The sequence below is a fragment of the Lucilia sericata genome, unplaced genomic scaffold (assembly GCF_015586225.1).
Source record: "Lucilia sericata isolate MDLA Ls3-8-SP2 unplaced genomic scaffold, ASM1558622v1 Contig000565F_arrow, whole genome shotgun sequence".
Lineage (NCBI taxonomy): Eukaryota > Metazoa > Arthropoda > Insecta > Diptera > Calliphoridae > Lucilia > Lucilia sericata.
Window position 1 is genome coordinate 50351 of NW_023994575.1, and position 15983 is coordinate 66333.

The window sequence follows — 15983 nt, forward strand, 5'->3', positions numbered from 1 at the left end:
TAAATGTGATTTATTTTTCATAATAAAGCATTTATCTTCAATATTCCCTTGTTCCGATACATTTAAGCAATTTATGGATGAAAAACTAATTTTCTGAAAGAGGCTTTATATGGGGGCTAGGGGCAAATATGGACCAAGCCCGATAAAATTTTGTGAATATATCTATATTTACATAATATTTTATTCTGCTAAATTTCATCGCGATATTTGTGTTTATAAGTTAATTTGGGACATTCAAGTAATTTTCTGAAGGGGACTTTGTATGGGAGCTAGGGTCAAATGGGGCCCGATCTTTATGAAATTTGGCAGGGTCATCAAGACTTCTATAAAACTTAGTTGTGCCACATTTTATCGTTATATCTGTATATTTAACATAATTATGAGCTCAAAAGCCCTTTTCGGGGGGTTCTGTTCTATGGGGGCTAGGTGAAATAATGGACCGATTTTAACCATTTTCAATAGGCTTCGTCCTAAAACGTGCGTGCCAAATTTCATCCAATTATCTTGAAAATTGCGACCTGGACCTTGCGCACAAGGTTTACATGGACACCCAGCCAGACGGACGGACGGACGGACGGACGGACGGACGGACATAGCTTAATCGACTCAGAAAACGATTCTAAGCCGATTGGTATACTTTAAGGTAGGTCTTGGACGAATATTTTTGTATGTTACAAACATCAGCACAAATCCAATATACCCTCCCCACTAAAGTGGTGTAGGGTATAAAGATGTACAGAGGGGTATGATCGACAGTATGATACCCTACACAGCGTATTTTAAAAATGTGGATTATTTTTTAATAATGAAGCATTTATCAGACAGACGGACATGTTTTAATTGACGCTTTCTATAAGGATGTAGAATATATGTACATACATACTTTATAGCGTCGGAAAATAATATTGTAAAAATTACAAACGGAATGGCAAAGTTATATTTATATACCCTTCTCACGAAGGTGAATGGTATAAAAAGAGATTTTCCAAAAGAGGGGTTATATGGTCGAGAGATTAATGTTTATATAAAAGTTATTTATGCAGAATTTCATCCTGATACTGGAGTTTATAAGTGAACTAGCTTTGCTACACTATAAACCCTATTTCCATATAAATTTTTTCTGGTTGTTATATATTCCCAGATATACGACTTTCAGTATTTAATTTATATGGAAGGAGCCACGCCCAATATTTCAAATATTCATATTGATGCTAAAGCTACTTGTACAACAGTTCAGGTCTCCTCCCTGTTGTAGTTCACATAGGTGTCAAGTTGGTTAAGATATACCAAATTTTGTATTTTATTCATGTCGGGATGTCATGCCCCCTAATGCTTACCCGCCAATTTATTACACTAATGTTCAAATAGATGTCCAAGTTGTTCTTGCAAAATTTGAGGATTCTATCTCTAATAGATTCTCAGATATACGAATTTTTGCACTTAATTCATATGGGGGGTGTCATCACCCCCCTATTGCTAATCCTAAAATATTCATATTACTAAAGTGGCTCTCATAAAATTTGAGGACTATAACTTATACATATATTATCTCAGAAATACTAATTCAATTTTTTCTGTATATAGAAAGTGCCATGCCCACTATACCCAGTCCGCCCACTTTTGACCACAGTTGTTCATATCTATGTCAAAATTGTCCATACAAAAGTTGAGGAGTCTAGCTGTAGCAGTTTCTGAAATAGACTACTTTTATACATACTTCGTTTGTGGGCGTGGCACTTTACCTGCTTAAAATATCAAAATAAAAATAAGCCTATAGTTTCTTCCAGGCATACACAAAGACGCGGTGAAAATTTAAAGAAAATCGGTCCAGCAGTTAAGCCGTCTATAGACTTCAAACAAATAAACAAACAAACCCACAATTAAACACCATTCATTTTTATATAGATTTTGACCTTCAAGTAATTTTCTGAAGGGGGCCTTGTATGGGGACTAGGGTCAAATATGGCCGAAAATCTGGAGTATAACTTAGACGTATATAAAACCACGTTATGCCGATTTTTGTAGAGATACTATAACATATAACATAATTATGAGCTCAAAAGCCCTATTCGGAGGGGTCCGGTTGTATGGGGCTAAGTTTGATCGCGATCGAAAGACATCGGTTTCAAAAATCTTGAAATTTGACTTCAAAATATCCCATATGTTTAAGTTTAAATCTTTCTTGTTGTAAGTTAGGTGTCTTTTAAGGGACACATCAAAGAGTTGTTTTCAAGATACTTCTGGGTGACTTCCGCGATAGAAAATGTTTGCAAGGTATGTACAACGAAAAAAGTAATTGCAAAAACATAAATTTAAATAAAGTGTCGTGAGTAAATTCCATATTTTTAGCAACTACCTCACAAACACAAATTTTTATTGCAAAACTAAGTTTTTAAAAATTCACGTATGCAAAAATCTATGTATGTTGCATTAAGTTAAACAGGATGTATGAGTTCTAGTAGTAACTTCATAGTAGGAAAAGTAGAAGTAGTTCGTTCGCTCGCTCGTTCCATTTTATGAACACAAAAAGCGACAAATGCAAAATAGGTGACCGATAACTAATACAATATCACAAACGTTAGATGTTGGTGGCAGTAGACAATAACAAAAAACGAGCATGTTAATTTTCCCATAACCCAAACAACAGCAGCATAAAAATCTAGAACGAAAGATGAGTAAAAAGATCTAGTACTCTTCCCTTTGTATAGATTTTTTTTCTGTATTTTCAGCATAACAAATAGTGTAATATACATATTTTTTCTCGGTATGCAATTGAATAAAAAATGCAAACATGACACAAAAAGAACTGAAGTTAAGCTTGAGCAGGTAACTGTATTTGTTATGCAAATAAACTGTATTAGATACAGTGGTCGAGATATGGAATAGCATAGCATAACTTTAAAACAGCAAAACATAGAACAATTCTCAATTCTCAAGTTGTATAAGTAAGTATTCTTAGAAGTGTTGATATAAACCCAATTATTTATCTTCTTCTTTTGATCCAGATTTATTTTAGTTTTTTTTCGCAAAACATGAATTTATATGAATTTATTTGTCAAATTTTTGTTGTTAATTACATTTGTCACCTAATCTAAGTACACCCGCATTAAATCACTGTACTACAGCAGACTTTGCTATGTGGCAAATAGCAACAAACGAAAAGGATAAAAAAGTAACAACAAACAAAAAAGAAACAAATGACTTTTACATTTTTCTTCTAGGACTTTTTGGTTGTTTTTTTGTATCCCTTTTGTTCTTCTCTCATCTATGCATATGTATGCATGTTCTCGTGCTAGTCGTAGCAGTAGTAGTTTTGGTCTATGTCTTTGGTTTTATAACCCCAGCAATGTAAACACACTCACTGTGAAAATAAACGACTTTGTAAAGTTACCATGAATATACAAATGATGTTGGTAATATGAAACATTCATGAAGCGAGCAACAGTAGAGAAGCCAGTGTCAGCTGTAGTGACTGTAGCCAAATCATCAGTTATATTCCCCCTGATGGACGGATTCCCTAGTAAAAGGATGCTTAGAGAAAATAATGTATGTATGTAAACTTTTTTGTGAAATTTATTTAATTAATTAATTTATTAAACTTGGTAAATGGGTTAATTTAAATGCAGACTTATGTATGTACAGCTATACATGTGAATATGTATGTGAAAGAAATTTGTAAATATATATATATTTTCTCATATACATATTTAGTTTGTAGTGCACTTCCTTGTTTTTATAACAGTTTTAGTGAAAAAAAACCCTGCGCGTTGATTCTTTTTGTACACACCTTCCTTAAGTTTTTGTTGCTGTTGTTCTTGCAACAAATTTGCATACAATCGTAACGACATAAAAGTTAGTGGTTGTAGCAGTATGTGCATCTTAAATTACTATTTCTAATAATGTAACCAACTATCTTTGGTGATAAGTACCTATACAAAAAATAATTTGCATCTCAAACCGACCAAAAATACACAAAAAAATGTTAAATAATTTTAACTGTAATCAGTTCAAGTCTGAGGTTAGTATGATGGTACGTATTCTGAGTGGACACACAGGATTACGAGCACACCTATACAAAATTGGACGTGCGGATTCAGACGAATGTAGAGCATGTGGAGAGGACAGTGAAACTCTGGAGCACTTTCTTTGCCATTGTCAGGCATTCGTCGAAGTTAGATCCAAGTATCTTGGAAGTGATGTTATTCCGGAAATAACATTCTTAACCAACACCGATTGGAAGATTCTTAGGAATTACGTCCAGGAAACTGAGTTTCTGAACATGGAAAAATAATGCATTCAGTGAACAATTTTTTTTTTTTTTTTTTTCTTTCTTGAATTGGAGCGCACAACAGGCCCGATAGTGGCCTAGGTGTATTTCTTCGGATTTGATGTAGTATACATCCTCCTATCAACCTAACCTAACCTAACCTAACCTAACCTAATCAGTTCAAAATGTTGGAATTTTTGAGACTTTTCTCAGAGATTGCAGATGTTTTTTTAAGAATTAAGATTTTCAGTCGCTGGTAGAGAACTGAGGCCAATTTTTTTTATTTATCTTGTAGTCAGTACATTAAAACGCATCGATTGAGAGTTATTCCTACATGAGATTCTCAAGAAAGATGTTGCTCGGGTCTCGTTAATGTTACGACATTATTATGGTTTTCAAAAAGATCATTATCTGTAGTCATCTAAATGTGCACTTAAAAAAATAAATTCGATTCGAAACGGTTTCAGAAGTACGGTAAGTACGGCTTTTCTTAAACCAAGTACGAAATACTTGATGAAATACACATTCATTATGAACGAAAACAATACTTTAAGCCACTTTTGGGTCAGAATGATTTTGCAATGTACTTCTCTTGGAAAGTTTTGGTTTGATTTAAGTTCAAATGCAAACTCGTTTTGAGAAAAAAATAACATTGATTTAAGAATGTAAAATATTGAATTTATCCCAAAATGGTCTTGATTTGAGCTCGATTTAAACTTGATTTCAGAATTCAGTAAAACTGTTAATTAACATCTCTGGATACCGCGACCTATTCACAACAATCGTATTTCCAGCAGAATATAAATATATTAATGGGTGCCCCGGTAGGCTAGTTGGTAGTGTGATAGGTTGTCAATCTGGGGGTTATGGGTTCGATTCACACCAGAGACTCTGGTCTGTAATGAACAAATAAATATATGGTTTACTTTCACACACTGCTGGAGCAGACCTTGGTGTTGCGAACCAGTTAAAATACATTTGACGACCAAATTCACAAAATCGGTCTTAGAAGAACGATTACATTGACATTATGAAATTTACTTTGACAGACTCACCACTGTGTTGAAAATTTCGACTGTTGAAAACTCTTTTTTAAAATCCAGTTATATCGGAAGAGAACTATATACAAAATCCCGCCAAAAAGAGAATTCAACATAGTTAGCCTAAAGATAAACGTTTCTGAATTTAAGTATATGTTATGCTGTGAGTCACAGAAATAGGAGGAACAATACAACTTAATAATACCAGATAAAAGATTAAATAATTAATGTTTAGGTTCTAAAGATAGTAAATAATTTGAAATTAAAAAGTTTCATAAAAAAATATTAAAATTCGACCTTGTGTGACCTTTGACCTTAAGGTTAATAGGAGCATTTCATCGAGAAATTCTTCGACAAAATTTCTCGAATTCTTTTAGTTCAAAAATCAACTTTAACCTTTTAAAAAATATCATAAATGGTTGAACCATACCAAACCCAAATAGATCTTTTGAGCACATAATTCTGTTAAATGATCCTGTATCATTAAAAAAATCATCCAACTTTGTTTTGTATAAGACTCAATGATACTCCAAGTTACACTGATATAAACTATCCTTGAAAGCTTCATCATATCGTTATTCATTTAAGACCAAATAAATCATTGTAAGTTCTCCGTTGCAAGGTTTTAGTTGGTCACGTCTTTTGTCAGCTCTTATAATTACACACACATACAAATGCACGTATCTTCGTTATCATTTGTAACACTCTTCCTTGTTCATGTTTTCTTTGTTTATCGTATGTCGAATTTAACCTGTAGTTCATATTGTTGCTAGATTAGGGAAAAACAAAGCATTTGTTACAAACAAAAAATTAATACTTGAATATCTTTAGACTAACAAAACGAAAATTTTAATGCAAGCAGATTAGTCTTCAACTACTGAACTTTGAAATGTAGTATAAATACATTAAAACCTAAACTTAATAAAAAGAGTGTACTAGCGATTTAATTGGCGAAAAGTATACAATCAAGGTAAATGCCAAACGTTACAGGACAACTCTACATTAGAGAGCCTTCAACAAAGTTCTCATTTGTAACTCTAAGAACCACTGGGTTATATACAAATTTATATATTCCTGCACCTAAAAGCTAGAGTAAGTACTTACACATTTACATTTTTACCTTTATCTATGAATTTCTTAAAAACGGTTAAAAGAAATAAAAAACTACTAAAATCGTTTTTTTCATAATTTTTATTTTATTTTTTAATAAATTTTATTTATTGCTTAAAGTTTTTTGTTTTCATTTTATTCTCTTTTTGTTATTTTTTCCATCTTTTACAATTACATTTTATTATATAATTTTTTTGTTGTTTTTTTTTATCAATTTATAATTAATGGTATTTTATTTTCAGTTTTTTCTTTAAATTTTATTTTAAATGTTTATTTAACAAGAAAATTAAGAGAGAGAAAAAATATAGTATTAAATAAAGATATTTATACTGGTAATTGGAAAAATGTTTTTATTGTGTTATTATTTTATGTAAAAAAAAATTAAACTTTATAAAAAATTTGTTATTTTTTTCACTTTTTTGTTCGAAGAAAACCGATGTTTGTAATGAAAAACAATTGTGTTAAAGGTGGTGGTTAAAAAAATAAGGGTTTTATGATATTGCATCAATAGTCTGCATCTGATATGCAGTACGTTCGAAAATGCATCCGCAAAAAAAAGTGAAACATCAAATGACTCTGAAATGTTTAACTATGATTCACTATACCAGACTACTAATTAGGAAAGAGTATAAACTAGACTATAGATTAGATTATGCTAGAGTATTGATTATGCTATAGACTATAGGCACGACTACAGACAAGATTACAGACTGGACTATAGACTAGATTATAGACTAGACCATAGACTAGATTATAGACTTGACTTGACTACACAATAGACTAGACTATAGACTAGACAATAAACTAGATTATAGACTATACAGTAGACTAGACTATAGGCACGTCTATACACTACACTACAGACTAGACTTTAGACTATAGACTAGAATGTAGATAAGGCTATAGGCTAGAATATAGGCTATAATGTGACTAGTCTATAGAATAGACTATATACTCGACTGTGAATAGTCTATATAAAATATACTATAGACTGTGACTAGACTATAGCCTAGACTATAGACCAGACTTTAGCCTAGACTATAGCCTAGACTATAGACTAGACTTTAGCTTAGACTATAGCCTATTCTATAGACTAGACTATAGACTAGACTTTAGCCTTGACTATAGACTAGACTATAGTCTAGACTATAGCTTAGACTTTAGACTAGACCATAGACTAGACTATGGACTAGACTAGACTATAGACTAGACTATGGACTAGACTTAGACTAGACTATAGCCTAGACGGTAACTGGACTATAGCTTAGACTATAGCCTAGATTATAGAATAGACTTTAGCATAGACTATAGACTAGACTAGATTTTAGCCTATGATATAGACTAGACTATAGACTAGACTAAAGCCTAGACTATAGCCTAGACTATAGCCTAGACTATAGACTAGACTATAGACTAGACTATAGCCTAGACTATAGCCTAGACTATAGACTAGACTATAGACTAGACTGTAACTAGACTATAGACTAGACTACAGACTAGACAATAAACTTAATTATAGACAATACAATAGACGAGACTATAGGCACTTCTATACACTAGACTACAGACTAGACATTAGACTATAGTATAGATTAGACCATAGACTTGGCTATAGACTAGACTGTAGATAAGTCTATAGGCTAGACTATAGGCTATAATGTAGACTATAGACTCGACTGTGAATAGTCTATATAAAATAGACCATAGACTGTGACTAGACTATAGCCTAGACTAGACTACAGCCTTGACTATAGACTATACTATAGCCTAGACTACGGACTAGACTTTAGCCTAGACTATAGACTAGACTATATCCTAGACTATGGACTAGACTTTAGACTAGACTTTAGACTAGACTTTAGACTAGACTATAGCCCAGACTATAGACTAGACTATAACTAGGCTATAGCTTAGACTATAGGCTAGACTATAGCCTAGACTATAGACTAGACTTTAGACTAGACTATAGCCCAGACTATAGACTAGACTATAACTAGATTATAGAATAGACTATAGGCTAGACTATAGACTAAACTTTAGCCTAGACTATAGACTAGACTTTAGCCTATGATATAGCCTAGACTATAGCCTAGACTATAGCCTAGACTATAGACTAGACTATAGACTAGACTGTGACTAGACTGTGACTAGACTATGGCTTAAACTATAGGCTAGACTATAGCCTAGAATATAGACTGGACTTTAGCCTAGACTATAGACTAGATTAAAGAATGCACTATAACCAAGACTATAAACTAGACTATAGCCTAGACTATAGAGTAGACTATAGCCTAGACTACAGCCTAGAGTTTAGAGAAGACTATAGCCTAGACTTTAGACTAGAATATAGCCTAGACTATAGACTAGACTATGGACTATATAATATATAGACTATAGCCTAGACTATAGACTACACTATAGCCTACATAGACTACAACACAGCCTACAATATAGACTGGATTATAGCGTAGACTAACTAACTAAGAACAGTCTTGACTACATTTGTTTGTACATAACATGACAAGTCACCAATTTTTCCATAGAATATGTCATATCGTATTCCAAAAGCTTTTACTCCAAACCCATATAAACATCTCATTTCTCTGACCACCACCACAACACAAAAACACTCGCCAAAAAAAAAAAGATTGTTCATTTCATTTTAATAACAATTTAATACTTTATTCACTTTAATTTATAAAATATTGCTTTATTCTTTTATTTATATTTAATATATCTCAAAATGTCATATGTTCTCAATTAATATTTAATTAAAATGAATTTAAATTTAATTGTAATACTTAAATTTTGGTTTGTTATTTATTAAATTAATTTTTATTATATTATTTTAATTTGAAATATACAATTTTTCAATAAAATTAAATTGACTTGTTTAAAAGTTTATTAAGATTTTTTCTCTTAAATTATTTATATTTCGATTTTACTTTTTTTTTTTTTTGTTTCAAAATTTATTTAACCATAAATATTTGTATGTTTTTTTTTTTTGTTTGCATTATTTAGGTAGTTGTGTAATGTATCTGTGAGCTGGTATCTATGTATGTATGAAAGTTGTTGTGGTGTGAATGATTGAAATATGTGTGAAAAATAGTGATATTTTGTTCAAATGTTGAAAAGTATGGAAATAAATATTTAAATTTGTAAATATTTATTATTATTGTTGCTGTTATTTATATATAAATATTTTTTTAGTATAAATACAATAAATATAGAGTAAGTTTAGAAGATTAATTTAGTTTGTTTTTGGTGTTATTTACAAGCTATTTTTTCATATTTTGTTGTTTTTTGTTATACAATAAAAATTTGTGCTAGTATTGTGTTTTTTATTTCTCTTATATAGTTTATTATTATTATTTTTTTTTTTTTGTTAATTGTTTATGGGATTTTATTTTGTCTGCAATTTGTTGTTTAAATTTTTTGCCCAAATTTGTTTATAATTTTGTGTGTTGTTGTTTTTTTATACAATTGTATAGCAGTTTTTAATTGATTTTTTTTTCCACTTTTGTATATTTTCAGCTAATGTTGTTTTATTTATTATGTTAAACTAAATAAATATTGTTTTAAACAGCTATTTTTTTGTTCAATTTAGACTTTATTAAGCTTAATTTTTTTATACAAATTTTGTTCGTTAAACAAGAGTTTAGTTTGCAAAAATGTTTGTTATTTGTTAGTTAAAAAAATATTTGTTAATTTGTTGAAGAATTTCAGTGAGGTGTTACTTTTATACTTTGGTGGTTTAAAAAAATTACAAATTTATTAGCATACTTTTAGGTTTAATGGTCCTTCGGCTTAGAAGTTGTTACTAATATGATGTTTTAAAAGAAATTTACAATGCATATACTTACAATGTAAAAGAGACAGAGAGTAAACTACATGGTGAAGTTACAATTACCCCTAAAAGCGTGCCAATTATGTTGTATAAGTAAAAGTGTTAGAAAATTGTTAAAAATATTAAATAAATTAAATAAAAATAAACAAACTTACAGGGTGTTGCAATTATAAAAGGAATGCGTGAAAAGTCATATACAATATACACATTTTCAACACATTTGTTTAAAGAGTGTAGAATATTTACTGAAAAGTTAAACAATGTCTGTACAATAATTTTCTTTGTTTTTTTTGCTAAAACCTTTGTAAACACACACGTATTTACAAACATGTTTAATTTGTCCTTGTCACTTTTCCTTTGCTGTTTAATTGCAATTGAAGTTATTAACAAATTCCCCTGGGAATTAATCCGAGTCATTAGGGAATCATGTGGACTTAGTCAAATGAATTTTCCTTCATATCTATTTTCTAAATAAGTACTTTCAAAAAAGCAAAAGGTTTTCTTAAACAATATATCTTATTAGTTTGTCACATTTTTGCTAAGAACTAATGACCAGAAATCTGATAACTGACAATCATTAAAAAAAATTTTGTTTATTAGAGCTTAAAGCCTTTTAAGTTTATCCTATGAAGTGATAGTTTGTCATGTAATGAACTTCTAAAATGTGTCATTTTGCCCTTTGACATGTGACAAATTTTCATTTGATTACTAATAGTACACGACCGTTTAGCATATCAATTCAATCTGCTTTCTCCAATTGTAAAAAGAATGCATTGGAATGCCATCAAATTTAATCAGCTTTTCAAGTGTGTCACTAAGCCCTTGTGACAGTTTCTATATGTCACATAATCTGTGGACATTATGACATTAGAGGTTGTGAAAGTTAAATTTTGTTTATTAAAGCTCAAAACCTTTTAAGTTTATCCTTAAAGCTTTTTAAGACAAAGCGAAAACCATGAAGTGACAGTTTGTCATGTCATGAACTCCAAAAATGTGTCATTTTGTCTTTTGACATATGACAAGTTTTTATTTGATTACTAATAGTACACGATCGTTTAGCAAATCAATTCAATCAGCTTTCTCTAATGGCATAAAGAATGCATGGGATCGCTTTAACTTTAATCAGTTTTTCAAGTTTGTCACACAGCCCTTGGATATTACGACACTTTTTATACGTCACATAATCTGTGGACATTATAACATTAGGTGTTATGACAGGTACATGATGACTTTAGTCGCATTCATCTCAGTTGGAAATGTTATAATATTTTGTAGGTTTAATGATATTAATTTGCCCAAAACTAATGACAAGTCCATAAAATTTATGACAATATCTGTTTACATGAACTGAAAAGTTTCCTAGAATACGAATGATCTATAAGAGTAAAATAAAATTACTATTCACTCTGTTGTAGGTGGGCTCCATCTCATGAACATTACGACAATGTACGTTGTGTCATAATGATCATACACTCTGTGACACTTTCTTAACCTTTTTTTAAACTTTTTTTAACCTAGAACACAGAGGTTATAGACTATTCTGTAATAGATCATGGATCAAGAGTGACGTTTTCCTTGTGAGTATTTCTATAGAACGTTCTTGATAAAACACTAACAATTAAAGGAGATCATTTCTAATAAACGTTAATACTTTGCACCCGTCCGTCCGTATAAATAAAATACATATGTATATGGGTCACACGATTATTAAAAAACAATAAAAAGTCGAAAAAGTTGGTTAACACCCTGTAAAAGTATTAAATAAAAATCTTAAAAACTATGATTTTTTATTCATTTATTACAAACCTTTATTTAAAAAATTAATAATAATAATAATAATTCAATTTTGAAAAAAACTGTTAAACATACTTATATAACTATTTAAAAAAATTAATAAAGCTGAACCGCATATAGAATAGAAATTAAATCAGTATGATGGATTTATGTTTTTTGGCTTAAAAAGACGATGCAGTAGAAACCCAATGTTATGATTAATCGGAGGAGTAGTTCTAATCTTAAGGAAGAAAATAGTTAAAAAATTGGAGCTTAAATTTTTACTCTATAATGCCAATAAAAGAGAAATTTCTTTTGGAAATCCTAACAATTTTTTTTACTAAATTTTTTTCTTAATATTTTGGGGGGGAGGAGTTTTTTTTCTTTTGTTAAAATGTCTGGCTAATGCTAATAACAATAAGGCTAAAAGCTAATATAAAAAACGTTTTATTTATATTTTGGTTTTTCTTTACTTCTTTATAATTAAATTTACTTTAATAAATATTAAATATGATTTGTTTTTATGAATTATTTTTTGAGTTTTTTCAGATTTTTCCAACTCATTCAAATATCAAAGGCTGTTTTATTTAATTAATATTTTTTGTTGTTGTTATATTATTAATAATTTATTATTATTGAATTAAATTAATTAATAATTTATTTGTTTTTTTGTTCTTAATTGGTGTATTGACATTGTTAAACATTAGTTTTTTTTAAATATTAATGGCTAAAAATGTTTTCATTTGTATTAAATTTACAAAAAACCAATAAATATAGTTTAAGTACAAAAGAGCTTTTTTTATAAAAGCTCTTAAAAGTTTAAGAGGGATTTAAATTTTAAAGAAGTAAATTAATTTTTTTAGATTTAAAGAAAATATTTTAATTATATTTCAGTAAAATAACTGTTTTGTTTTTAAGTTTGAAAAAAATATTTTAAAAAAGAAAAACTTAGATATCTTTGGTATGTTAGAGAGACAGCTTTAAAGCTTTAAAGTTTGTTATTAGTTTTGAGTATAAATAGAAGGAAACGAATTTAAATGGTAAACCCTTTTTAACTAATAGGAAAAGGATTTAACCACCACCTAAACTTAACGCCTGAACTATACGTGGATCAGCTTTACTACCCTCACGAAATTCTTCTAATGTTAATTTGCCATCATGATTTTTATCCATTTGATCAAATATTTTATCCACTCGTTTCTGAGGTGTATTTTCATCCTCCGCCTGGGGTTGTTGGCCCTATATTATTTTTTTTTCGGTTAGCAGGTTAAGTATTAAGAAAAATATAAAAACCAAATAAAAAATTTTATTTAAAATAACATTTTTATATAAAACTCAAATTAATTAATGGCATTTGTTTTATTAAAAAAAAAAAACTAAAACTCATACTTACCACCATTTGATAAATGGCATCAACTATGTTGTACATTTCCTCTCGCGTTATATAACCATCATTGTCCACATCGTATAAACGAAAAGCCCCTGTTTTTTTAATGTTTTTTTTTTATCCATATAGCAGAGTTGGCAATTTTAATAGAATTTACAAAAATAAAACAATTTAAATTGTGTCATCTCAACAAAAAAAATGAAGTTGGTATTAAAATAATGGCGGAAATAACATTTACATGTGCTAAAGTTTTATTTCCTTTTTTTAACTTTTTTTCTGTAGCAAATTTGGTTACAAGCTCACACACAGATTTGTTTACAAACATTAACACAAAAAATATTTTCCGAAAAAAAAAAAAAAAACGGAACATAAAAAATGTTTTTTTCAGGTCTTAACTAAAATAATGACATTTAAAGTGTTAAAAAATTTAACAGCAAAAAAAAACAATTTATTAAACAAAAATTAAATTAAAAATAAATCAAGGGAAACGCAAAATTGCAATTACAAATTGTTTTTGCATTTGAAATTAATGAAAATATGAATAAAGTTATGCTGTACTTTGTACTATTTCGGGAGCAAAAGTGGCCAATTTTTACTTCTTTTAAGAAATAAAAGAGCACTCTTGCTCCTAGCATCATATCAACGCCAATTAACTCATCAAACGAATGATATATTGTGTTACATTATCATCTTCTGAGTTGTTAGAAGGGGGACCATTAGCCATAGGAGTGAATATACCCATACCAATTAACTTTGTAATCAAGTAATCGATTTTGTTCCAGTATATTAGCAAAATTTTAGATTTTTTTGTTTGTTTTTACAATAGATCTAGTTCAGTGTAGATGGGGGACCTTGCGCCATTAGGCCAAGAAAGCAGTTTCTCTTTACGGCCATAGCAGGGCATTCACAGAGAAGATGGAAGACCGTTTCTTCCTTTTCCCTGTCTTTGCAAATCCGACAGCGTTCATTGAAGGGAAGATGGAAGACCGTTTCTTCCTTTTCCCTGTTTTTGCAAATGCGTCAGAGTTCGTTGAAGGGAAGCCCAAGCCGACTTGTATGTCTGCCTATCACCCAGTGTCCTGTTATTACTGCTATCAACCTCGATAATGTCCCGCCTACTTCGGTTTATAAGGTGTCTTGTTCGTTTCTCATCGAAGGAGCGCCACAATAACTTGGCCCCTTTACATGTGTCTAGGTTATTCCACCTATTTTCAGCCTTTTAAAGAAATAATCTGAGGATACTGCTCTTGATAAAACCTAACAGAGTTGCTACTGAAATGGCGTTAGAAATATCAAGAGCAGACCCCGTTCTGCCGGGTCATTACCTTAGTAGACCAGAACAAAGGTAATGTCAGAAAAGCGACCCGGCTTTAACAGATCCTTCTTGCATTGTCTAACTAATAGGGAAGTGGTAGTATAAGAGTTTAGTGAGAGAAGTGCCGCTTGACTATCGACAAAGATTCCTATGTTGCCGCGAATAAAAAGTAGTAACCTAAACTTCAGTCAATGTAAAAATGCCGGAAAGAAAATTTACAGAAATAATATCTTCATAACAAAGGCTACATCAAAGACGAACATCGAAGGATGGACATCGTTACATCGACTCAAAAATTTATACTGAGTTAAGAGATATTTTTTTGTTAAAGTTGAAAATAAAACTATATTTTTTTGATTTTTAAACATCAATACAAATGGGTAAAATCTCCTATTCCTGCATAACAAGACGATATTCAAAATCGTTGCCTTTTTCTTTTGGAACCATCAAAATTTACCCCAAATTAAAGGTGTTACCGCAAAAACCACCTAGATTTTTTATTAATACCTCTGTATTTGCTTAATGACAAGCAAATGCTTGTTTGTTAATTTATTTGCTATTTATTTCTTTATGTTTTTTTTTTCCTACTTTTCAACGCACATAATTCAAAGTAATATAATTTATGGCCTGCCCATTTAATAATAAATCATTTGACCTTAACAAAACCAACCACAGCATAACATATACAATTACAAAAATAAAAACAAACAACATAACAACAAAATATGTAACAATTGCAATAAATCTTTAATAAATAAACAATAACAACAATAATAGCAAAGAAAGAAAAAAACTAAAAAAGCATAAAGAAAAATAAACAAATAAATGAAACTGAAGGAAAAAATATAAATAAACGCTAAATAACAGTAAAAAAAAAAAAAAAAGAAAAACGATTTTTAGAAAAACAAATAAACAACAACAATAAAAGCAAACATTTATTTATTATGTTTGTTGTTGTTATTGCCTAACAAACACTCACACTTCATTCATTAGTTAGAATTTTGTAAAAGTTGCGTTTTATTTGGTTTACTTACATTGTAATTTTTCATCTAAATTGCCTTTCGATGTTACCGACAAAGCTCGTATAAATTCTTCAAATTCTATTGAACCATCCTGTGTGTATGTGTGTGGGTGGATGGAGGAGTACAAGCAGCATTATTGAAGGAAATTTATGAGAAAAAATTAAAGGTTATACAAAAACTAAGTTGGTCAAAAAAGTACAAAAATAATGGTTATATTTATAA

At 30.0% G+C, this 15983-nt stretch overlaps 1 protein-coding gene across 3 annotated transcripts in view; it reads right to left on the minus strand.

Annotated features, from left to right (window-relative positions):
* Positions 1 to 9362: 9362 nt before the first annotated feature.
* The window catches only part of LOC119606263 (frequenin-1), a 74456-nt gene continuing 67835 nt past the window's right edge, over positions 9363 to 15983 (minus strand). For all 3 annotated transcript variants that reach the window (XM_037959698.1, XM_037959700.1, XM_037959699.1), the window contains exons 6-8: positions 15774 to 15852; positions 13431 to 13519; positions 9363 to 13276 (exon numbers count right to left, since the gene is read on the minus strand). In XM_037959698.1, coding sequence (XP_037815626.1) covers positions 13109 to 13276; positions 13431 to 13519; positions 15774 to 15852 — 336 coding nt within the window. In that variant the 3' untranslated portion in view covers positions 9363 to 13108. The remainder of the gene's footprint in view (positions 13277 to 13430; positions 13520 to 15773; positions 15853 to 15983) is intronic.